Source organism: Mirounga leonina, unplaced genomic scaffold (assembly GCF_011800145.1).
Source record: "Mirounga leonina isolate KUSES-001 unplaced genomic scaffold, KU_Mleo_1.0 Mir_94, whole genome shotgun sequence".
Taxonomy (NCBI): domain Eukaryota; kingdom Metazoa; phylum Chordata; class Mammalia; order Carnivora; family Phocidae; genus Mirounga; species Mirounga leonina.
In genome coordinates this window covers 40,717,225-40,741,769 of record NW_023270855.1, presented here as the reverse complement: position 1 = coordinate 40,741,769, position 24,545 = coordinate 40,717,225, and the positions used below count along the sequence as shown (strand labels likewise).

Genomic DNA, 24,545 nt, shown 5'->3' with positions numbered 1-24,545 from the left:
CACTTCATTGCCATGGCAACCCCACACATCACAGCCCCTAGTGACCTGGGTGGGGGGGAGGTGACAGAGTGTGGGAAACCAGAGGCCCCACCCCCCTGAGGAACGGGGCCTGCCCAGGGAACCTTGGGAGACAGAAAGGCCCAGGGACCCTGGTGAAGTCTGCCAACCCTAGGCCAGCCCCCTCTCCCCTTACCAGCCAGGTGACTAACTACTCTCTACCCAAGCCAGCAGTAGGGTGAGCGTGGTGCCCTTGTGGCAGGGGCTGGGAGTGGCGGTGTAAGGCCAAAGGAGAAAGGTAGGCAGGGGAGACCAGCATTCCTGGTCTACCTCAGATGCCAGACTTGGTTCTTTCTCCTCTCTTTCCGTGGGGCAACTTGAGACGTTAGCCCTGACCCAGGGATGAGTTCCAAGTATGTGACACAAGGCCCTTTGGGGATCAAAGCCCCTTTACCACTGAGTCCTGGGACACAGAAGAGGGTGAGGGGCCCAGCTCAGGCCCGGGCTCCTCTCCCCCGTATTCCCTGGCCCCTGCTCCAGGACAGCAGCTCCTTGGCAGTCTTTCTGCTCCAGATGGTTCTCCTCTGCCTGTGCCTCATAGAGCCCCCTCCCCAGAGCCACATGTCCTTGAAGCCTAGAACCAGTATCCCACAGAAGTGGGTATGGGGGCGACAGGGGTGGGGGTGGGGCCTTTGCTCAGAATCCTCAAGTCAGAATGTTCTAGCTCTTGTCGCATTGTGTCAACTTGGCCAGGAGGGGGGCAGAGCACTCAGCATAGGGCTAGGCCACAGTGGACACAGGGCCAGCCAAGTGGCAATTACATACAGATGGGGCACAGTAAGGACACAGTGAGCACAGGGCTAGGCTATGGGGTGCGGATATGGTTGGTGCCGGACTGGGCACACAGTGGGCAGAGCTGTGTATGTAGTGAGGGCAAGCTGGACACAGGACTGGACCTAGAGTGGGCACATAGGAAATGTAAGCTATTAGACTGGGTGGACACTCCCACCCTCCCTTTCTCAGATGGGCAAACATAGGACAGAGAGGGGTGGGACCTGTCTGGACCACCAGCCCAGGCCTAGATGTGCCCTACAGCCATAGAAGACAGGCCTGGGCAGCAGTTTGGGGACCCACCCATTACCACAGGCCTACTCTGGAGGTTCTGACCTGGGACGGGGTCAGCCCTCCTCCCTCCTCCCAGCTGTGAGCTCTGAGCCTCTTCCTTCTGGTCCCCAGGCCTGTGTCCTTTCAGGCCTCAGTCTTTCTGCCCAGGAAACAGGTCTGTGGAGAATGCAGCTATCGGCTTGTCCTCTGAAGCCGTGTTTTCACAAAGGTTAAAAATAGTGCTTACAGTTGGCCGTGGGGTGTGAAACGACGTGACCGGGGACCAGGACGGGCACTGTGCAGCATCTGCATCTTCCTGACAGGCACTGGGCAAAGCCTGACTCAGCCCCATTCAGGCCCCCCGGGGCCTCCTCCCCCTCCCCCAGATGCTGCCTTCAGTTCGGCGTGGGGATAGATGTCTCCGACGCTACTGCTCATCCCCCACTACGGCCCAGGAAGGTGGCAGAGCCGAAGGGTCCGCGTGGCCTGCTTCCGTATATGCACATATGCACACACTCGCTGAACACTATCAACTTCATTAATCTCTGGCCCCGAGCAAACTGATTTCTTCCCGCACAACAGAGATGCTCGTGGCAGCCTCTAGCGCAGGTGCGGGGCAGGGGGAGCTGGGGAGGCAGGGAGGGAGGCCCTGAGAGCCCCCTGCCTGTCCGACCACTCAGCCATCCCCATCTCCTACAGAAGTGGGGCAGAATCCTCCTTTCCAGGGCTGGGAGCTTTGTGACCAACTGACCTGAGATATCTTCCTGAGGTATCCTCAGGAAGGGAGGGGGGCAGAGCCAGCTGAAGGGTATGGCCCATGAAGGCAGGCCCAGAGAAAGCAGTCCTGAGAGAAGAGAAGGCTCTTCCCCCCTGGGAAGCAAACACCCCTTATAAGAACAATGACGGGCGCTGATTGGGTTCTTCCTGCGGGCCGGGCAGTGCTGAGGGCTTGTAACCCAGCCTCTTAGTGATTGGATGAGCTGGGCATTCTCATCCCTATTTAACAAATGAGGAAATCAAGGCACAGAGAAGAGAGAGAACTCACTGAGATCTCAGCGAAATGAGCAGTAGAGTCAGAATTTGAAGCCAGGCCACCAGGCTCTGGATCCACACTTCAGAAATTTAGGTACCACCACTGGATCCCATGCCCAGGGCTGGCAGGCATGGACCCTGCTGGAAGGGAGCCAACACGCCTCCCCCTGGGTGCTGCAGCCCCAAGCCCCCACCTAAGCTGTGTCCCACATGAAACCTTCTCCTCCTCCCAATAGCTTAGCAGGTGGCTCAAGACTGGGAGGGGCCTTTTCCCTGTTGGCACCTCTAAGCCAGTGCCCTCCTGGGAGCCTGGCATCGCTGAATAGGGGCCAGCTACACACCTTGCTGAACCAGGCTGAGTCCTTTGTACTCAGAATTCTTGCCCAGCGAAAGCCCACTGCATTTCATCCAGGTAAGGGGAGGGGCAGCAGGGCAGCCAGAGAGGCTCCCAGGCTAGCCCCCTTCTGCTGAGCCCCCAGGGTTCGGGCAGGGACATTGCCACTGTACCCCTCCCCCCTACATGTTTTTAAACAGTCTCTCACCACGAAGAAGGGCAACCAATTCTATTTCTGATTCTGGAAAGTGAGGAGGGCCAACATGTTGCCATGGCAAACTGGAGAGCCCCTCCCCGAGGCTGAGCCCATTCCCCAGGCTGAGGGCTCTCCGGGATAGGGGGGCGTGCCCAGAAGAACTGGAAGAAGCCCAGTCTGAAGACAAGGCCATAAGGAGTCTCCTCTGTGAGGGCAGGTCCTGACATCACCTCCTCTCACACCTCACCTGGCCCTCTCTGATCAGGCCTTGGGGAAAGACCCTTGGAGAGGGTCAGGCTTCAGGAGATGGAGTCAGGGTACTCTGAGAAACCATTCTTCCTTGTGGATCAGGCTAGAACCCTCCGACCTAGGATGTCTTGAGGGTGGTGGGCAGGAAGGGCATCGAGGGGAAGGGAAGGTTCCAGGACTAGCCAAGTCTCCCAGACCTGATTCTCCAATGCACCTGTATTTTTGGCTTCTTTGTGTTCTCAGGAAACAGCTCTGTCAAATCCTTGGCCCTGCACTCTTCCAGTCTACCTGTCTTCCCCTCCCTGTGCCCTGGGAAGACTCTGGATATCTCCAAAATTCTAGGATCAAAAGTTGCCATAAAGGGCTCCCAGCGGAGGCAACCACTTGGTAGTGGAGTGAAAAGCAAGGCCTGTTTCCCCAGAAGTTTATGCCCACCGTCCAGGAGCTCATACACCAGCCCTCCTGCCCCAGACCCTGAGGGTGCAGATGGGTAGCATTTAGATCTGTGAAGGGAGGGCCTTCTGGGTAGAAGCACAGCCCAGGTAAAGGCAGGCTTCTGAAAAGACCTAAAAGGATGTTGTGCTCCAACCTGCTCCGGGTACTAACGGGAAACCGAGGCCCCCAGGGAGGAAGGAAGCACCCTTGGTCTCCTGGCTCCACAGACTGTTCGGTAGTGCTCTGTGTTTCCCTCTCCTGACCCTCCTCCCTGGGGCTATCCAAGTGACCTCTGAGCACTAACATCCTGCTTCTCTGAAGCCTGTCCTGGCCAGGGTGCACTCATTCCAGAGAGGCAGCGGGGCCCTCCTCCTGCCTGGTCTCCCTGCCTGACCTGGAAGGAAGACAGCCAGGGTGCAGAGAACTCCGGCCCCAGGGGAGCCCTTGGTGGGATGAGGGGTGATAATCTACTCCTAATCTGGAATGTGGAATGCAGATCCAGGAGTGCCAGGAGGATGTGGCTTTTGAGCTCTAAGGCATAGGAAATTTAAATAACAGATGTTTAAACAACCTTCCCTGCAAGCCGTGGTGCAGTGACCCCTCTGCTGAGACGTGTTACAGCTTAAAAATAGCCCACAATGAACTGCTCTGAGCTCCAATTGACTCAAGCTTACGTAACTCTGCGTGAAAGATGGCCAGCCGCACCAGCCCGGAGGGAGGGCGAGGGCACAGGCGCCCTGACGGCCCGGGGCTGAGGCCAGCAGCACCCCCAGCTGGGAGCCAATCTAGGTGGGGACAAAGGAAGTGCTTCTGGAAGCACACATCATTCCACGACTATTGGGAAGAGACCTCCGACCACATCTGCAGAGAGGAGCTGAGATCTGCCCTCCCTTGGGGTCCTTGAAGAACCCAGGCCCCGTGGAGGGTGGGGGCAACTTTAAGAACAGGTGGCTGGGTCAGAGCCCGTGGGCAAGGGGCCATGTGGGAAGGGTGACTGGGGCTGCCCAAAGGATTCTTTTTCCCCTTCGAAGAGGTGGCCCCCCAGCTGGGAGGAACACGCCAGCAGGACTGATGCCTGGCTGAAGCTGGTACCACCGTGGAGTCCAGGAGAGGAGCTGGCTTCTTGAGAGCCTCTAAGTCTCTATGGTCCGGGCTGCACAGGTGAGGCTTGTGACATGGGGAAGAGAGCACTGGCTCCCAGCTGACTGATGATCCTGGGATCCTGCTCTGAGTCCCCTGCCTTTCCTGATATGTTCCCAGATCCCAAGTGCCCAGGCCAAGACTGACCACAAGTGGGCATGCAGGTGGCTAAACCAACATGAGAGGGAACGGAGGAGAGAAGGCAAGGATGCCCCGGGCATCGGGAGCCTCATGAGCTCCCTCTGCCTCTGCCCTTGCTGAGCCCCAAGGATGCAGCAACTTCCCTCAGCTCCTACCACCTGAGTTCAAAAAGGAACCACCACGGGCCTCGCATCTGAGCTTCCGCTGAGCAACAGGGACAACCAGGGCCTCCTGTCACAGGCCCAGCAAGGGCAGGCTGTCAGGGCCGTAAGTGCCCCTGTTTCCCTGATAAGGTCAAGGCTGCCAGATGGGTGGAGTAGAAGTTGTAGGGGAATGAGTAGCAATGGTAGGGCACAATCCCAGAATGATCTTGGGATTCTCATCCTGCAAGAAGAGTGTGATCTGGGTGTCTCCCTCTAAAGGGCACTGTGACCGTCCCTGCTAGGCCTAGCCTGAATATCCTGGAACCAGGGACAGAAAGATGCTCAGGGCATTGGAGGGATAGAGAACAAGATGCAGAGGCTGTGGGGAGGCTCAGGAGCAGAGCCACCCTCCCTTATAGAGCCTGGAGCTGTGAGTTCCTATCTGGGATGGACTGATGGGGCTGGGGCGTTCAGGAGAAACAGTCATTTCTAAGGATATCAGAGTGAGATGGCTGGGATCCAGGTGTCACACCTATGGACTGAGCGGGGTCAGGCAAGCCCTGCCAACTGCTGGGCATCTCCTGCCAAGCTTTGGGCCAAGGACTCCCACCAGGGGAGGACCAAGCATGAAGGCCATGGCTCCAGGTCACCATCCTTAAGCCTGAAGAACCCAGCCCACCCAGGAAGCTACCGCAGCCGGATGTGAATGTCACAGCTGCCCAGGCTCTTCTGGCATCTCACTCGTTGGGTTAAAAACCCTGTCTGGAACAAACCTCAAGAGTGGCAGGAGAGAACGCGGCTCAGCCGGCCCCTCTGTACCAGATGGGGAATACTGGGGGCCCTTCGCCGAGTCATCCCCACTCCTCTGGGCTGGTGTAGCTCCACCTCTGGGCTGGTTGGACCCTCACAGGGCCAGAGCAGAGGCTCTGAGTGAAGAGATGCTCAGATCCTGGGTCTTCACAGAGGGGAGTTCTCCAGTCCCAGCATGGAATAAAAGGTGTTCTTCATCAGGGCCAGGTAGATGGGGCTCCGTGCTCAGCTACCGATTCCTGGGGCTGCTTCTCCCCAGGCAGAGGCAGTAATTGTGGGATGCAGCCTGGGCCTCTCTGAGCCTCAGACACTCCCAGCAGCACCATGCCCCCCCTCCCGACCCTGGCACTGGGGTCCCGCTCTCTCCTATAGGCAAATGAAGTAGCACCACTGGTGGACCTGTGGCCTCATGGGCTGCACGGAGGGAGTGACTGGTGAGGCCAGTGTCCCAGAAGATCCCAAGGTTTGGAACGGGTCAATATCTGGAGCTCTCAAGTGTGACCCCAGAGGGCCTTGGGATCCCTGGGAAAATTCTCTGAAAGGCTGGGATTGAGGCATAAGGAGGATCTCAGACCAGACCCATGGCCCCCCATCAAAGCAGGTCGGTTGGCCCCATGCCTGCTCACCAGGTGCCAGACAACAGTGACACCAATGGGCAGTCAGGAGGCTGTGAGTCATTTGCAGCTTCCTTGGCCCCAGCTCCCATTCTGGCCTCCCTCCAACCTTTACTGGCACCTGCGTGCCCCCAGCCCCACTGGGCCGCGATAGAGGGAGATGAGGCCAGAGAGCTGGTACCTGCTCTCCACAGCTCATGGTAGAAGACTGGACTCCCAAAGCCCCAAGAGAAGCCTCTGCTCACCCCATCCCACCCTAGTAGCAGGCCTAGGCCCACCATGGCCACCAGCAACCTTCCCGCTGCACCGGCCACCCACCGTGGCTGAGATACTACTCAGGCCTCCCCCAGGGGAAAGGCAGCTCAGCCTTCGCTGGCCCTGGAAGCCATTCGGAAACCTTCTGTCTCCCCCAGCCCATCTGGGGGCCTAGAACTAACCCTCCTTTTCTCTTCTCCCTGGGGGCCCCTTCAAGAATTTGAAACCCTGAAGCAGTTCTAGTTCCTGACACTCCAGCTGGACTTGCGATTACTCAGGTGGCTCTGAGGATGGAGCTCAGAGCCTGGGGGCTGTAGCGCTGGGAGGAGGAGGTGCAGCTGTACCATGATGCAGGGGCCCAAGCACCTGCTTAACTGGGGCCCCTCTCTGGAGAATCCTGGCCTTGGAGACCCCTGGCTCAGAAATATGTCTGAAGTCTGATATTGTGGTTGCACAGAAAAGCTGATACCCCCTGACATCGCCCTTTTCTGAGAACCCTCTCCTGCTAAGCTCCCCTCCCAAGCACAGACCCCCTCTCTTCTGAGCAGGCGAGCCAGTGGTCCATGAACTTCAGAGGCTCAGTGGGAAAGGAGCCTCAGTCCAGCTTCAGAGAGGCCTCTGGGCCTTCTCCTCACTCCCCACCCAAGGCGGGGAGCTCTCTTCAGATCCCCAGGATGAGGTCAGGGCAGGAGGACTGCAAGTTGGAGAGATGGAAACAGCCCTTCCTAACTAGTATGGGGACTACAGCTTGGGGGGTACTCTAGGACATTCCACTCATCTTTCTTCCAACCTCAGGGGCGACACAAAGGATTCCCCCTACACACACACAAACACACACACACACACACACACACGGACCAGAGGTCCCTGGCTGAGCATGCAAGCCTACAAAACCTCCTCTAGGTCTGATTGAGGATCAGAGGTACAGTGGTAAACAGGCAGAGTCCATCTCTACCTCTCCAGATCATAGACCCCTGATCTTTGGAACCCTGCGCTTGAGCAGAAGAGCCTCCTTTTAAGCTTTATCCACATGTCCTCAGGGTCCTTAGGCTCCCCATGGCAGGGCCTCCTTTGGCCTGAGATGACACTGTAGGCAGCAATATGGGTAGAGAACAGCTGGGCAGCTCCAGTCCCAAGGAAACCCCCACTCAATCTACCAGGGAGCTCTTCCTCCAAACCCAGGGTTCCATATGTGACAGGGCAAAGAGCTGGGAACTCACAGTAGAGGGAGCTTGCTCCCCTTAGGGTGAGCTGGGGTCTCCCAACTGGCAGGATGGAGGCCAAAGGGGTCCTGAGCAAGACACGATGCACGCCCTGGGCCCCGTCACTGGCATGCCAGCCGCCCCCTTTAGCATCCAGGGTGTGGGAGAGGAGCAGCATGAGGAGGAAACTGTTCTTGCTCTCCGGTGGCGTCTGCCCCTCTAGTGGCTGTTGTGCAGTGGCCTTGACGAGTATAAATAGCCTGGGCCGTCCAGCATCTTGAAGCGGGTGCCTTGGAAGTGTGGAGCTGAGGCCTTGTTGCTGGCTCATCTCTCTCAAGGCTGCAGGGGCAATGCTGGCAGGATTTGGGGGGGACAGGGGAACTGGTCTCCATGCCCTGATAGTGTGTGGGGGGGGGGAGGGGTCTGTATATGTGTGAGGGGAGCTGCAGGTGGAGCAGGGAGCTCTGAGAAGGGCTAGAAAGGGACAGACACGGGCTGGCTACTGCACGCCTGGGTCCTCAACCCACCCTTCTTGGTTCCATCAAGAAGTCCCCAGGGCCCTGTAACCTGGATCGGGGCCTTGCCCTGCCCTTCCTGTTCCCTGGAGCCTTCTTGCTGACCCTACCTGTTTCCAGCCCCAGAGTCTTTGAATGTGCTGCTCACTTCGCCCAAAGCTCTCTTCCCACATCTCTGCTTCTGGCACAGTTCCCACCTGACAGGGCCTTAGCAGAAATGTCACCTCCTAGGGAGGCTTCCCTCACCTCTATTCTCTCTCTAAAGCTGCCCTCCATTCCCTCAAAGCAGCCTGCCTCTCTTTCAGAGCACTGACCACAATTTGCACTCGAATATCCGTTTGTTCATTTACTAGTTCAAGGGCCAGTGCCTGTGCGGTCACTGTTGAGTCTCCTGTGCCCAGCAGGTCGGGCACACACCGGATACCCCATAAACACTCATTGCATCGAGGATCACCCCACTGCTCCCTCTGTGGAGTGAGGGGCCAAGAGGCCCTGCTCCCTCGGGTCGCCCCTGAAGGTTCAGGGGCAGAGACAGGACAGAGGCCAGCTTGGGCTGCCCCAGGCCTGGCAGGGCCCAGAGGCAGGTTGGGACGAACTCCCTGGCTGCTAGGCAGGGCCGGTCCCTGGGGCCTGCCTAGGGCTGGGGTCACGTGGGCTGTGATGGCTCTGAGAGAGGCCGGGGCCGACCCATGCTCCTGTGCACAGGCGTGGTCTGCGACTGCCCCAGGGGCTTGCTGGCCTCATCCGAGGCACCAGGGCCCACGTTCACGTAGGCTGCAGGCAGCTGCACGTAGTGGTCCCCGAGCAGCCTGGCCACCACGTGCTCCACTTCCTCCACCAGCACCGCGAAGGTGGGTCTCACCGCCGGGTCCGAGGCCCAGCAGCGATGCATCACAGCATACCTGTGGGGGGAGGGGCATGTCAGAGCACGGTGCATCCCCAGCTGGAGATTCCGGGCGGCCCACCCGCTGTGAATCCGCGAGGGCAGGCCACACAGCGATGAGGACAGGTGACAGGGCCTACTGCCGAGCGCTGCCCAGTCAGGGCAGCTCTTCTCAGCCTTGCGGATTGCTGTTCCAGTCCTGCCTCCCCACCTGGCAGAGGCCCAGTTGCCCCGAAGGTTAAGAGCTTGGACTGCCGTGCCCAGTGACCTGAACAATGTGATCTTGGGCAAGTTCCTTAGGCTCTCTGTGCCTCTGGATCGTGCCCTGATCACAGAGCTGTTAGGGCAGAGGGTGGGAGGACGCAGGTAAAGTGCATAGCTTAGGGCGCAGTTCGTGAGCTATCACAGTTATATCTTTTAGGAAGGAAGCCCGTGTCCAGTGAAATGGGGATGAGAAGTCCTGAGCCTCGGACGTGGGGGGTGGCCCCAGTGGCACCGTGATTCCCAAGCAGTGTTTCTCTGGGTTTGCCTGGTGGGTCCTAATACGTGCCTCTTCATCTTGGAAATGCCATGCCTGCCTTAAGTGACACTAAGTGCCCTGCACACAATAATCTCCTAATTCTCAGACTCTCTGACGGTGGTACTGTCATCATCCCAACTTTACAGATGAGGAAACTGAGGCCTCGAGAGGAGAATGGACTTGGCCTGGTCTAATGGATGCTGTGGCGGTCCACTCAGATCCCAGCGGCGGCTGCCGGCTCTTGCTGAAGCCCTCCCTAGGAAGTGCCCTAGGCAGAAGACAGCTGCCTTCCCCAAGCTCTCACTGTGACCAGTGACTTACTAATGTCTAGTCCCAGGACCAGGCCCCTTGATCTAAATTTTGTAATACTCCAAAGAGCCACCCCAGATCAAGCAGCCGCTGTGGGATGGGCTACAGCCTCTGCTGCATCACAGGGCACGGCAGCCCAGCTTCTCCGCCAGCCCAGTCCTGCTTCCCTGGCCCCCAGTCTACCAAGAAACCCCCGGTCCATATAGCCCCTGCTCAGAGGCTCTCTCAGGGAACCTGACCCGGCGGGGCAGATGGGCGGTAAAGGTGATTTCCCTTACTTCAGACCAGATGCACTAGTGAAACGAATAATAAAGATCAAACCCAAGGCAGGCAGGGCCGGAGGAAGGGTTACTCATACCCTTTTGGAACACAGCCTGAGACAGGAGTCATCAACCACCTTTACCTGTGACCTGGTTCTTCCTGCCCTAACCACAAAGCCCTGGGCACGGGCAAGGCACGCGGACCGCTTCCGCAGCTGAACCCTCGCATAGACCCACCGGGCAGGCACGGGGACAATGCAGCTGCCACCGTGCCTTGGGAACAGGGAATCTGAAACTATATTCAGTAGGGAAAAATCCTGATCTGGAGATGTGGAGGGGGCTAGTGTGGGAGCTAATGGAACCTTTCCTTGAGGTTAAGTGAATGGAAAAGATGGAAAACAGGCCCCCTTGGCGGGGGTGGGGTGAGAGGAGTGCTGAGAAATCAAATCACTGGCCTCAACCCAGACTCTGAGTGGGGAGTACCGTTACCATGGCAACCATGATATCCTCCCAGCACTCAGCCCCAAATGGGGGTGGAACCGGTCCACAGATGAGGAAACTGAGGCCCAGAGAGGGGCCCTTTCCAGGTCGACCAGAGGATCAGTCAGAGAGCCAGCCGAGAGCTTTGTCCCCTGCTCCTCCCTTGTTTCTGGGGCCCAACTCCCTCCCACCTCCACCTCCGCATACTCACAGAGAATTGGGGCAATACTCAGGCTGGGGCAGGCGCCGACCCTGGGCCAGGAATTGAGTGAGGTCGAAAGGGTCAATGTGGGGGTATGGTGGGGCGCCCCGTGTCAGCAGCTCCCATAGCAGCACACCAAACGACCACTGTGGGAAGGGGAGAGGAGACTCAATTCTTACCCCAAATTTGGGGGAAGGTGGGCCCCCCAGGTCCTCTACCTCCCAGAACCCTCCAGCTGGAAATCAGTCAGAGCCCACTCCTCAATACCTCATAAGCATCTTCCCTCAGTCTCTTCTTACCACCGGACCCTGCCCAGAGTTGAGCCTGGGAAGGCCCTGTATTGTCGGCAAGGAGCCAATGAGTTCACAGCCCCCTCGTGCCCTGGCAAGAGGAGTCCATCTTAGACCTGCTCCAGAGGTGGGCAAATGGGCTGTGTGGGGGGCTGCTCAGCTTGGGGACTCCCGGGACTCAGATCATCAGCTGGAGCTGAATGGGCAAGGCCGAGTGCTCTCCCAGGACACTGAGGCCTTGTGGACTCTGGGACAGGTGTGGCCTCACCACGTCAGACTTGGTGGTGAATCTGTAGGTCTGCAGGCTCTCCAGCGCCATCCATTTGACAGGGAGGCGAGCATGGTGGTGCTGTCGAACGCTGTAGTACTCCTTGTCCAGGATGTCGCGGGCCAGGCCAAAGTCAGCCACCTTGACAGTGAATGACTCGTCCAGCCTGAGGGTGGGAGGGAAATCACACTCAGGACTGGCCCCCACCAGGCCCTGAACCCATTTGTTCCAGGCCTTCACAGGGCTTCAGAGCCACAGTGTCCAATCTAAGCCTGCGCAGGGCAGACAGAAAAACAGAGGGCCGGAGAAGGGTGGACATGCCGAGGGCTGCACGGTAAGGGCTGGAGTGGGGGCCCTTCCCTGAGGTGCCTTTAGGCAGCTGCACACCCTGGTGCCCTGCCCCCCTTGCTTCACCCCAAATGCTCTGGCCCCTCACATGCAGTTCCGAGCAGCCAGGTCCCTATGCACAAACTTCTGCTCTGCCAGGTACTCCATGCCGCGGGCAACCTGAAGGCCAAAGCTGATGAGGTCCTTCACTGTGGGATTCTGGGGGCCACAGGTGAGTCAGTAAGCAAGGGTTTAGCAACGCATCCCCAGCCACTGCCCACGTCGCCTGACCCCCTCCCCGCCTCCCCCCGCCTGCCCTGGGCCACCTGAGCACGGACCCGCTGGGGAGAGCGGATGAACTGAAGCAGGTCTCCATGGCGCATGTAGGGAAGTAGCACACGGGGCAGCCCTTCTGGTGGCAGCACGATACCGATGAGAGCCAGCACGTTTCGGTGGTGCAGACCGCGCATGAGCAGCCCCTCGCGCAGGAAGGCCTCTACCTCCTGCACCTCCGTGATGCCTGCAGGGTGGCTGGAGTCAGGCTCAGACCAGGGAGACCCTCTGCCAGGGTCAGATGGGGAAATGGAGAAGAAAGGTCTCCTGCTCTGGGTCACTCAGCAAGGTGGGGGAGCACAGCAGGGCCGGGGACCCTCCTGGCCTCTTCCCCACTTACGACTCAGCGACTTTATGGCACAGTGGATTCGATTCTGGTCCTTGTCTATGTATTCTCCATGATAGACAACTCCAAAGTGGCCTGGTGAAGGGGAGATGGTGAGGGGGCCCCAATGGCCTGGGGTGCACACCACATGCTGTCACCGGCAACCAAACCCCAGAGCACCAACTGGCCAATCTGACATTAAAAACAAGCAGCAGCTACACGGTGACAGAGCCTGCAGCCCACCCACGCCCGCCTAATCTGCCCCAGAATCCACTGAAGACAGAACGATTTCCTACTCCACAGGTGAGCAAATGGAGGCTCAGAGAGGTTCTGTGGTATTCCCAAGGTCACAAAGCTTGGTGAAAAGGCCAGAGCGGAGTCCTGCCTAAATGTCCCTTGAGCCCTTGCCATCTCAGGACTCCATCTGTGCCCCAGCCCCACCTGTCTTGGCCCCCACACCTTTGCCAATGACTCGGTCACTGTGGGTGACCACCCGCTCATGGGGGATCAGCACATCCTTGACTTCGGCCAGGAGCGCAGAGTCCAAGTCCCCAAGCTGGATGGACGCTGTCCGCAGCAGTGGGACGCAGGACCCATCCCCACTGTCTGCGGAGGACGCTTTGTAGTCCCGGGTGGTGGAATCCGGACCATCCGGACCATCGGCGTCAGGGGCTGCTGTGGAGGAGATGGAGTGAGGGGCCTGTGGAGTAGAGGGTGTGGCTCCAGCTTTCAGCGCTTCCCCCAGCTCACCAAGGCCATTTCTGTAGTCAGAGCCCAAGCGGAGCACAGGCAAGGGCACGGCTCCGGCCCTCCAGTCCAAGGACACCAGGTCGCCTGGGTTTAGAGAGAGGACTGTGGAAAGACAGCCCTTGGTGGCCAGCCTCTCCAAACTCCTAGAGGCTGCCCTGTACCCAGGGGGTGTGGGCAGACCGCCAAGGCCTGGGCAGAAAGAGGATACAGAGACTTGGAGAGGCCATGGTTTGGGGGTACAGGCTGAGTCGGGAGGGGAGTGGAGAGCTCACCTAGCTGTTTCCTCCGCCAGTAGCTGAAGATCAGCGCAGCGGCCAGCACAGCCACAAGCAGGAGCAGGGCCAGCAGGAGACCGAGGAGTAGCCCCTGGGGGACCCCCTCCGGGCCCGGCCGTACCACCCTGCCCAGGATGTGACATTCATCATCCACGCAGACCTGGGGGCAGGTAGCAGCTCAGGCCCAGCCTGTAAGCCCCGGCCCACGTCTCCTGCGGAGGGCCAGCTGAGCTGCCTACCTGCAGGGGGACACCGTCCTTGTCGAGTTGCAGGGAGGGGGGCAGGGGGCAGATGACCACATCTCCCCGGAGCTCATGCTGGCAGCTCTTACCATCCACGGTCACGTTCACATCCACACAATCAGCCACCGCGCCCAGCCCAATATACTGCAGAGACAGTCATGAGGACTGGCCAGTGCCCCCATCTCCTCTGGGCAAGGCTTCAGCCCCAACCCTCCACCGTCCCTGCCCTCCATCCCCCATGCTTACCTCAAACTTAATGGCATGCTCCTCAGGCTTCAGTGGAGCCAGGTCAATGCTGGGTGGATGTGGTGGGGGCAGGAAGCGAAAGCCTGGCAGCGTGAAGCCAGCAGCTCCATCCCCCCGGGCGCTCAGGTTCCCCGTCACCCACCCCTGGGGGCTTCGGACCACATATGCGGGCAGGTGGCACGAGTACTGCTCCGGGAGCTGCCCCTCACACTGCTGGGGCCCAGGCAAGAGTGGTGAGCCAGGCGTTCCATCTCCCGCCACCCCGGTCTCCTCAGCCCAGCGTGGGGTAGAGCTGGAACTCAGCCTTCCTCCCTCCTGGCTAGTGCCCACTTGGCAGCTGCCCGTGCCCGCTCACCCTGTTTTCCACTGCCCTAAGCCCATCATGGAATGACAGCACTAGGCGCCACGCCGAAGTCAGATGCTGGCCACGGATGGTGACGTGGGAGCCACTGTGGAGCAGAGCAGTGTGGTGGGCTTGGGGTGCTCTCTCGGGCTGGCTCCCTCATTCCTAGGAGACCAGAGCGGGCAAGGGGGTGGCACTTACACGTAGCCACAGTTGGGGCTGATGCCCAGCACAACAGGGTCTTCCCGGTAGTGGAAGTTCCAGGAGCCAGGCACCACAGCGCCCCCCACCTGCAGGTGAATGGGAACGCTGGCCGTAGCCGCCCCAGGGGGCGTGGTGCATAAAAGCTGCCCCTCGATGACCCTGCAGAACGGGGTGGGGGATTGGGCTCAGGATCACCCTCCGTAATGGCCAGACCTACCTTCTCCAAGGGTCGGCCAATCCCTCCCAGTTCCTCTGTTGGTCATCCCAACCTGCCCATACTCAGTGGGTCTGTTTGAAGATGGGGCCATTAAGTCTTCCAAGAAGGCGGGGCGGGAACACGTTCCCCACAGCCTTGGTTGGAGCTAATAAACTCTGTGATGGGCTGTCTCACCATCCCCAGACCGCCTCTGGGCTGAAGGGGGCAACAGAGCCTTCTTCCTGGACCTGCTCCCTACACTGACCATGTGACTGAGCTCTCCTCTCTCTGCCCTGGCAGGATCCAAGTCCCACGTGGTAAGGGCTCCCCAGGGGGGGCGGGGGGGGTGCCCTGTAGCCTCCCCTCCCCTGGCCTGTTGGCACTTACCGTTCCAGTGGGCACTCAGTCCCATTGACCAGCACAGCCTGGCTGGTGCCTAGAGACAGGCCCTTGCCTTCAAGGGTGAGGCGGGTGCCCCCTGCCCGTGGGCCAAAGAGGGGTTTTACTGCTGTCAGCACTGGCTCCTAAGAGGGTATGGAAGTGGCTTAGCTTGGCATAAGAGGCCTTCCACTCCAAGCCCCTCACTGCCCATATTTCCCGGCTGGCCAAGGGCACAGACAAGGCAAGGTGGCCTCACCATGAAAGAGAAGCCTTGTAGCATGGAGGTGCCATCTATCCGGAAGTGCTTGCCTGGGGGCATGTTGGTCACGGTGAGGCTGATATTGGCTGGTCCAGCTGGCTGCATGTCCGAGGGCTCCACCTCACACTCAAGCTCCTCTACAAGGTTTTTCCGGGGCACGGGTCTAGGGCACCAGGGGAATCCAAGGTCAGTCAGGGGTCACACAGGCTTGGGTGCATGCCTGCCACATATCAGGTCTCCCCTGAGGCCAAAGACGGCATCTCTTCACTCTCCTTCCTCCAGGGTAGGCAGGATCTGGTGAGGCAGGGACTAACCTTGCCCAGTTCCACGACTCCACAGATGGGTAGGGCATATACAGGCTCAAGAAGGGACAGAGATGTCTCCTCAGACACCAAGCAGCCAGAACCACTGCAGCTTGCCTCCTACCTCCTTGCCCCCAGCAAGCAGAAGACAGGGTCTCAGAGGGAAGGGGCTGCTTGGTCACCCCTGTCAGGGATAGAAAGGGCAGAGACCAGATTATACCTGAGGTTTGAACTGTCCAATCGGCAGGGACTTTGGCCCACGGTGACTTGATGGGTGCCCTCACGCACCAGAGGAGCAGGGTTCAGGTAGAAGTTAGAGCCGCACAGGGTCAGCCTTGTGCTGCCCCTTCGGGGTCCACTCTGCGGGTAGAACTGAAGAGGGGGAGAGAGCCTGAGTCCCTTGTGTGGGTCAGGGCTCTCAGCTGTCTGCTTTCCCCAGAGTTTTTGGTCATGCCCCTTGCTTGCCCTCCCTCCAGTCCCCTAGGCCACTCCCTAGTCCTCACTCAGGCACTTTTCTGCCTCCAAGTCTCTGCATGTGCCATCCTCTCTGCCAAGAATACCCTTCTTGGCAATACTGAGGACATTCCAGGCCTGAGGATCATGGTTAAGACATGCTGATCCCCCGCCTGGGGGGACGTCAGACTCTTGATTTTGGCTCAGGTCATGATCTCAGGGTTGTGGGATCAAGCCCCATGTTGGGCTCCACCCCCAGCAAGGAGTCTGCTTAAGATTCTCTCCCTCTCCCCCTTCCCCGCTCACGTGTACATATGCACTCGCGCTCTCTCTTAAATAAATAAATCTTTAAAAAAAAAAAAGATACTAAAAGAAATAGTATTAAAAAAATTTTAAAAAGACATGCTGAGCCCCACCCCAGGCCCAGCTTGTCCCACCCTTACCTGTGCCCTGCCAAGCAAGCCATACCTCAGTAAGCTCAGGTGGGCAATGATCCTGTTGCCAGGAGCCAGGACACTCCTTCTGCCGGCCACACATGTCTCCACACCAGCCACAGCCCATGAAACGCTGTGCCCGCAGACAACTCCCACAGGTGAGGAAGTGGCGGCAGCCAGGGCCCTGGATAGGTACCTGGAAGACCTTGGAGTGGCAGACAGGTGGCTCAGGGGTGCTGGGAGGGGGAACCAGACCCCATAGGCGCCCTGGTTATTGCAGGTCAGGGTGGCGGGATGGGATGGAGGGGCTATGCTCCCACAGTCTTGGCTCCAGGCCTGACCCCAGTCCCACCTTACCTGGTCCCCAGAGGCAAAGAACAGGTGGTCTCCAAGGCGACTGACATCCCGTTGCGTGGGCTGCCCATTGCTGCCCAGTGAGAAATTGGACACATACAGCAAGTAGTTGAGAGATCTGGCCAGTTCCACCTGGGACAGGTCAGCTGTGAGCAGAATGGAAATGGGGATGGGGACCCAGGGACAGGGAGCCATGGAGATGGTGGGAGTCCTACCTGTAGGATGCGCCCATCGGCTGTGCCCATGTGGGCCACTGTGACATTGTCGAGGCGTGTCACGTGCAGTGCAGTGACCTGCACTGGTCCTAGCAGCCCGTTGAAGAGGTCCACACGTAATAGGCTGCCGCTGACCAGCAGAGGGAAGTGATGGCAGCTGGTGTTGTGGCTGGGGGCCTCCAGGCCAGGCTGGGGAGGGCCAGGGAAGGGGTCAGGGCTCATCACCTCTGTCAGTGACCACAGCAGCCCAAACCCCCATCCCTTACCTAGCTTAGATAAGGCCCCACGCCTGCCACTTACCTGCCCCCTTCCACCTATGGGTCTCTCAGAGGCCAGGAAAGAAGGCTGGAAGACCGGCTTCTCCTATGCCTTGCTCTGACCTGCCATGTTCATTCTGATAATGACTTAGAGTCTTACAGGCCCAACCCCATTCCGTCCTCACAACCACCCTATAAAGTGGGTGCTCTCACCACTCCCATTTTGCAGATAGGGAAATGGGCTCAGAGTGTATTTGGTCACTTGTCCGGGGTCTTATAGCCTCCTCTCAGGAGAGGAGCCAGTAAGAAGTCCGAGCTCTTGACCAGTCCTCTTCCGCCCCCTGCCGGTTATGCCCTGCACTTCAGCCTGGGCTTCCGTTTCCTCTCCAGGGTAAGGTGGCTAAACTCTGAAGGTAACTGAGCCAGCATGGGACTGGTAACATGGTCCTTCTCCCTGAGATTCCAAAGATCTCCCTGCACCTCCAGCTGCTACCTGGATCCCCTTCAGGGTACAAAAGGGAAAAACTGAGGCCTGAAGGCTAGGCCCCAGGGATTGTGAGACACCTCTCCTCTGCTCTTAACGGGAAGGTGTTTGAGGGGCTGCACTCAAGGCTCCAAGGCAGGACTGTGGAAGCTTCTGAGAAATCAGATCAGGGTAAAAATGCAAGGTTTTGGAGGTGAGTGCAAAGCGCAGACAGGGCTAGTAGCCCTAGCTGCTTGGGACCTTCCCTTGCTAGCCCTGAGGCTCCCATCAAACCAAGTATGCTTAACCTAGTGCTCAGACCTCGGTGCTGATCAGGAGCCCTGGGGGTGCAGAGCTGGGCGCAGAAACTCTACACACTCTTCGTCTGTAGCCTGGGTGGGTGGGAACTGGGACTCGGTCCTCACTTGAGGCGGTGAAAGGGGCCTGGCCTTCGCCGGAAGCCATCCAGGTGTTTTCAGCATGACTCAGGGACAGGTGAGGCTGAGGGGTGGAAAAGAGGCCCTACTCCAGTCAGGGCCACACCCCTGTCTGCTTGCCCCTGGGTTCCAGGGCCTTAGCTCTGGGTTTCCAGGCTTGTCTATGAGCCCATGGCTCCTGAAAACATGACTCAAGGGTCCAGGGCCCCAGAGAGGAGGGTGACTGCTCCAGACTTAAACCCTACCTGAACCCACAGAGGGCAGGTGCCAGATAAGAGCCCCACAGGCTTCCTGAGGCCAGCCACAATCAGCACAAAGTGGGTGTAGCCCTGGAGACTACGTGCCCCGTCACCAAGCAAACACAGTACAGGCTGGCTCACACACCTCCCAGGGGCCTGGCCAGCTTGTGAGCCATCTTGAGATCAGTCCTCCTAGAACCTGGCACTGCCAACTCATGCTGGCTGTCTTCTGACCTACTGACCACCAGCCAAGTCAGGGAGAGGTTCTGACTCCCCGAGGGAAAGCGAGGAGGGCAGGCGGGGCTGCCCAGGCCCAGAAGAGGGCCCTCCACCCCTACTAGGGTCTCTGCAACGCAGAGAGACTCAGCTGAGGGAGTGAGGCTGGAAATCGCCCACTCCTTGCTGTCTGTTAAGTTCTCCTCCCACGTCTGAGGCATCCATAAGAGCTAGAAAGGAATCAGCGGGGAATGTCACAGAAGGGCCAGGGCCACAGGGCAACCAAAGACTCTGAGAGCAGTGCCTGTGAGTCAGCTCACTGAAAGACCACTCCTCTAAGGCTGTTCACCCCGTTGCCTTGGTTTAATCTCTTATAAGCTAGGGTAGGACTGTTTCAATGGCTCTAAAGGGTCGGTTTGGGTTTTATCCTCAGCATCTTTTAACGAATGTCCTGTTTGTCTCTCCTCCAGCTCCCTGACACCATGGCTGGAGAGAACCTGGGTAGGGCCTGCTGGAAAGAGCCCCCAGTTCAGCATGGGCTGGGAGACCTCCTGCCTGGGGTGAGAAGGGAAACTGGAGCAGGGCCCCGACTATAGTGGAAGAAAGCCTGGGACTCCTTAGTGGTGAACCAATTCCAACCACCCCTTCCTAAGGCTTTACTCATCCCCAGATGTTTACAGTTGCTTGCACAAGACTGGGGTGAGCCTCCCGGAATTTACAAGAGCCAAGCCGCCTCCACCATGTCCTACGTCCTCCCCACAGAGAACTCCCATAGAGAACAATCGGGGATGAGTGTGTCAGTGAAGCCCAAGCCATGGAGGCTCTTGGACAAGCCCCCAAACTTCCAAGGCCCAGAAGGCTCCCTGAATTGGGGGTGGGGGCTTTCTCTGACAACTCCTGCCCACCCTCTTTGGAGAGCAGAACAAAACAAGTGCTTCCAAAGGGAAAACAGAACTGTGTTGGTGAGTAGCTCTATCTGTGTGACTCTGTTAGCATCTGCCGTGTGGGGGGCTGTTTCTCTGTGTATGTGCCTGAGGGAATGTGTGGTGGGCCGGTAGGAGGGGATCCCATCCTTCTACCCGGAGTTTGGCAGTGTGTCTGCCAGAGACAGTTGTGATGCAAGCTGGTTCTCACACAATCTGGGAAACTACCTAAAAAATCAGAGGCCATGGTAACTGAGAGGGTGAAAGAGCAAAATGGAGGAGCAATAGGGGCTAGCCTGGCTGGGAGGTGAACCTCCAAGGTAGCCTGGGCTTGGCTGATCCCCGCACCCCGGCACCACTCCACCCCGCTGCCCCAGTGCTAAGGAACTGGGTGGAAGAGAAAATTTCTCCCCTCCTCCCCTTTCCCCTCTCGGCCCCTCTCACTGGATTGAGCCACCTGCTCCCAGGTGAGGGTCCCTCCTTTCTGCTCACCGGGTTGGGGCAAAAACTGGGCGACTGGAAGAAGTTGAGGCCTCGCTGCAGGCCGTGGAGGACAGGAGACTCACAGCAGCGCTTCACACCCTGCTCGATGAGAGTGTCCACCAGATCGATGGGAAAGGCACAGACGACAGAGTTGGGACTCACACCGGGGCTGCTGTCGCTCTGAGCCGTGAAGACTCCGAAGAGAACTTCCTGGCCCTCGGTGATGCTCAGCTCCGTGGCCAACCGGCTGCCCACGGGAGCGGTGTGGGCGGCTCTCAGCACCGGGTAGGGCTGTCCTCCCTCAGAGGCCCTGCGGCGACGGCGTTTGGGCGCAAATCGGCAGTCGAGGACCAGCTCACGGTAGTCGTCCAGGTCGGGCTCAGCAGCGCTGAGCCGTGCCAGGCGCGTGTGCAAGGCGCCCGGGGGGGCTGTCTCGCTGACCCGCTGCACGGTCAGGAAATAGACAAAGTCCGCGGCGCGGAAGCTGTACACGTACTCGATAGGGTAGGAAGCCAGATGCTGGGGCAGCACTGACAGTGCTGCAAAGCCGGGTGCGAATCCTGAGGCATCGGCCTTGAGGCGCCGGATGGACACTGAGCGGGGGCTGAAGCTCGCGCCCACCGACTCGTCCAGCGAGGATGCCGCGTAGAAGTAGGAGGCATGGCCCTGCTCAACCACGGTCACGACGGTGCCCAGAGGGCTGGCCACACAGTCAGGGCACTCCTCAGGTCGGTTGTGGTGGGCGGAGAAGAGGCAGACTGGCGGTGCCAGGTGCAAGGCTGTCCCTCCGGGCTGAAGCTCGTGCAGGAAGCAGCGGCCATGCAGGCTCGAGCCGCAGCTGACCAGGGCGGGCAGCGCGGGCTCCAGTACCAGCACCTGTGCATCTGTGTCTTCCTGTGGGCCGTGGGGGCTCGGGCCACAGGCTGCGCATGTCTGGCAGCCAGGGTCCCCAACAGGGCCCGTGGCCAGGCTCTCTACTGGCTGCAGGCCAGGCCCAAGCACGTACAGGCGATTGCGTGTAGCCACGAACACGGCGCTCCCGTCCTCGCCGCCCTCGTAGGTCGTTATGGCCTGCACCGGAGCTCCGGCCAAGAAGCTGGGCACCTCGTACTCCACGTCAAAATCGCGCAAGGCGGCGAAGGAGGTGTGCGGGCACTGCCAGGACCCCGTGGCCAGCAGCGGCGGCAGCAGCAGCAGGAACAGTGAGGGCTGAGACGGCAGCGGGAGAAGCTCCATCCAGGCCCAGCTGGGCCCCGCAGGGACTCCTGCAGGCCCGGGCCTGGCTGGGAGCAGACTCGAGGAAAGTCGAGGCTGGGACCCGCGTCCAGAGCCGGTCCTGAGAGCCCTCCGGCAGCTGAGCCCCGCCCGGGGCTACCGTGACGCCCAGCGCCCTCCCCTGCCCTCGGGTCTGAGCACCTGGCACCAGGTGGACACACAGACACCGCCAGGGAACAGAGAAGCCGCCTCACCTGCCGCCCCAGCTGCCGCCCCAGCTGCCGCTCAAAGCCTCAGCTCCGAGCAAAGTCGGCCCGAGGGCGCTGGGCGGGGCGGGCGGGGCCAGGGTGTGGGGGCGGAGCTGTAGGCGGGGCCTGCCGAAGGCCTGGACTAACCAGCCCCTCCGCCCACCCGACTCTCCAGGCCCTCGCAGGCCTGTCACCTACACTTCTTGGGCGCGTTTTTCTCCGTGGCGTGTGGGTGGGTGTGCGTGGAGTGGCCCGGAGAGAGGTAAGGAGGCCTGAGCCGTCCCTCACGAACCCCCAAGCCCGACTAGGCTGAAGTGAGGAGGGAAGGGGGCCCAGCACCAGTGAGGGTTTGAGGACCACCTGGCTTATTTCTTCCCTTGTCACGAGTATACAGCAACACACTCAGACGCTGGTTCCCGAACAGGGCCTGGGGACCCCTGAGAGGCCAAGAATGTGTGGAAGACCAGAGGGGAGACGTGGGGCCCTCCAGTGGTACCGCTACCCTTTGTGGTCAGGAGCCATCGTTCCTTGGGCCTGCCCTGGGATGTCAGTGCCAGGATGGTGTGAGGAAGGTGCGTTGCACCCTATCTGCCCAAGGCGGTAGGGGTTATGTGTTGGGGCCCACCGTGCTGGCTAGACATTAGAGTCAGAGAAGAGGCAGCTTCTGTGGAGGCCCAACCCTATAGCTCTGGTACCTCCACGGCTGCCTCAGTCCGCAGAATTTGCAGGATGGGGATAACAAAACACAGTGCTGGCCTTGCTGGCTGTGCTCCAGTACCCCCTGCTATGGGGGGAACATGGGCTTTGACAGGGGACCTCTAACCTGCTCTGTGAGCTATGCTGGGCCTCCGTCTCTCTGTCTCTGAAATGAGGATGTAGTTCTAACTAGGTGGCTGCCCAGAGTTCTCTCTCTGGTGTGTGAAGTGTATGGGATTGGGAGGAGGAGAGGCTACACCTGGATTTCAGCAGCCGCTCCTTGATAACTGCTTCTCCCCAGTACTGGAGAGGGGCTTTGGGGGACGTCGTCAGCCTGACAGCCCCCTCAGCCAGGTGGGCCTGGACCCTGGGCGGGGGGAGGTTCATAGAGTGGCCCTAGGCTGAGGTCTGAGGGATCTGTGAACTGTGGGTCCCAGGGCTTTGGAAGGTAAGAGCGGTGGGAGAGAGAGGAGCTTTCAGCCCAGCAGGATTCATTCAGCCTGACTTTTGGAGCTGTATCCTCTGTACTCCCCCATCCAGACCATACTCCTTGTTCCTCCTTCCAGGAGCACCTTTTTCCTTTCCTCCTCTTGGAACTTAGATGGCACCTCCTCCAGGAAGCCCTCCTGATCCTGTCAATGCCAGATCCATTTTGTGGGTCCCACAGATCCTGTGCTATACCCACCCCAGCACAGTTGACTCTGGATACCTGGGGGACCTTTTCCCCATCCCTAGTGCTGGACTCCCTCCCCGCTCAAGGCTGGAGGTCAATGAGCACCTGGTGGAGAGAGGAAATGCAGGAGTGGGCAGCCACACCCAGTGTTGGGAGGATTCCAAGCCTTGGGCAACGTAAAAGGCACTCCCTTCTCTAACCAGAATTGGCCCGGAAATGAATAAATACCTATAAAAAAATCATGGCATGGTTCCTGTGTTTCACAGCCAACATGCACATGCCTGATAGTCATGCATGGCAAAACTGAAATGAAACAGTCTCTGCTGGCACTAGGACATAGTTTCTTGGACCCCCATCCTGCCTCAGGACGTTCGGAGAGATTTTTGTGGGTTGGGAGGAGACTTCAGGGCCCTCCTTGATCACCCTATCCACCTGTTTTGAGGGTTGGGATACAGCAGTCAACAGTTGATTCTTTGCTGCCACCATGTGGCCAAGATGTTGGCTGCCCCCAAGCCAGCGTCCCTTCCTGGGCAGCCCTGGTCCTGGATAGCAAGCATCCACAGGAGCAACCCCTTCCTCCTCCCCCAACTGCTCAGTCTGCAGGAGGGGGGAGGCAAACCATGTGGGGGAAGTCTGTGCTAGGTATAAGTGCTCCCCCAAGCTGAGCTCATAAGGCCTGGCCCATATTTGACTTAGGACCTGCCCAATTACCCTGGCATCTGTGACCTCGAAGGAGTGCCCTCTCTTCCCATTTTGGGCTCTCACACCCCTCTGAACACTACTCCAAAGAACTAGTGCTGGCCTTTTTCTCCAACCCAAAGAGATCATCTGGGTGTCAGAGGGGATCTCTCTAACCACGGTATGACCGTATCATTCTGCAGCTTTAAAACGTTCAGTGGCTCCCCAGTGCCAGAATTTTACCTGGAGTTCGAGAACCCTAGGCCTTGAAAACTCCTCCGGCTTCGGTGTAAACCAGTAATACCAGGTTCTTTATCAAGTCCTTTGTGTTGCACGTGCTGGTTCCCCCACTAGGAGCACCTTCCCTGTTTGCCTGTTATTCCTTGATCCCCAGATAAACCCCACACTTTAGGTGCCTCCTGATTGTCACCACCCCTTTCCACACCCACCCAGAATAGGTGCTGAACTGCAGAGAAGCTGAGAACCCTACGAGGATCACAGCAGCCAACAGGGGCTCCTAGGGGAGGACCACTGACCAGAAGAATGCCGATAGCAGTCCTGGCATCACCCGGGCCCCAGAGACAGCGGTTTGGTGCACTGGCCAGGATCAAGGGGAGAAACAGAAGCAGGAACGGGCAGAAAAGAGACCCAGGGCACACGAGCAGGGTGAGCAGCACCACCAAGCCTGTGGCTGTTCCGCAAGGACTCTGGGGTCAGGGCAGGTGGCTTGCGGCCATACCCATTCTAATGTGATCCAGGATGGGGCCAAGGGCAGGGACTATGCTGCCATTTCCTGGGACAGCAATTGAACCATTCCAGTGTACCCTTGGCCCATGCTACCCACACAAATTTCTTTTCCCAACATGGGTTGTTTTTAGTGGCAGAGTATCTTAGCCCAGCTCTCAGAGACTACATGAGGGTGATTCACTCTACAGTCTGAAGACCATACTCAGTGGACACTCTTCTCCCATAAACATTTCCTAGGTCTTCTGCTCCCCT

General features: G+C 58.9%; 1 protein-coding gene across 5 annotated transcripts; it reads right to left on the bottom strand.

Moving 5' to 3' along the window:
- Window positions 1–8,493: 8,493 nt before the first annotated feature.
- On the bottom strand, window positions 8,494–21,568 carry MST1R (macrophage stimulating 1 receptor). 5 transcript variants are annotated; one of them, XM_034998575.1, is made up of 20 exons: window positions 20,046–21,568; window positions 17,019–17,207; window positions 16,807–16,935; window positions 16,484–16,654; window positions 15,783–15,934; window positions 15,258–15,423; window positions 15,008–15,144; window positions 14,422–14,583; window positions 14,233–14,326; window positions 13,878–14,090; window positions 13,629–13,775; window positions 13,387–13,549; window positions 13,115–13,216; window positions 12,824–13,039; window positions 12,380–12,460; window positions 12,045–12,226; window positions 11,816–11,925; window positions 11,380–11,545; window positions 10,831–10,967; window positions 8,494–9,069 (listed from the first exon to the last, which is right to left on the bottom strand). In XM_034998575.1, exons 1-20 carry the CDS (start codon window positions 21,270–21,272, stop codon window positions 8,814–8,816), a joined length of 4,200 nt encoding a protein of 1,399 aa, XP_034854466.1. In that variant the 5' UTR covers window positions 21,273–21,568; the 3' UTR covers window positions 8,494–8,813. The 5 variants fall into 5 exon arrangements, with proteins under 5 accessions (XP_034854466.1, XP_034854468.1, XP_034854469.1 ...); XM_034998577.1 differs by having other exon boundaries at window positions 12,824–13,036; XM_034998578.1 differs by having other exon boundaries at window positions 13,115–13,198.
- Window positions 21,569–24,545: the final 2,977 nt, after the last annotated feature.

Coding starts and splice junctions, on each gene's coding strand:
- MST1R (XM_034998575.1), bottom strand. CDS start 21,272: ATGGAGCTTCTCCCGCTGCCGTCTCAGCCCTCACTGTTCCTGCTGCTG. Junction 16,936..17,018: donor CCGATGGGCGCATCCTACAG/GTAGGACTCCCA, acceptor GACCTGTCCCAG/GTGGAACTGGCCAGATCTCT. Junction 16,655..16,806: donor TCTTTGCCTCTGGGGACCAG/GTAAGGTGGGAC, acceptor TGCCACTCCAAG/GTCTTCCAGGTACCTATCCA.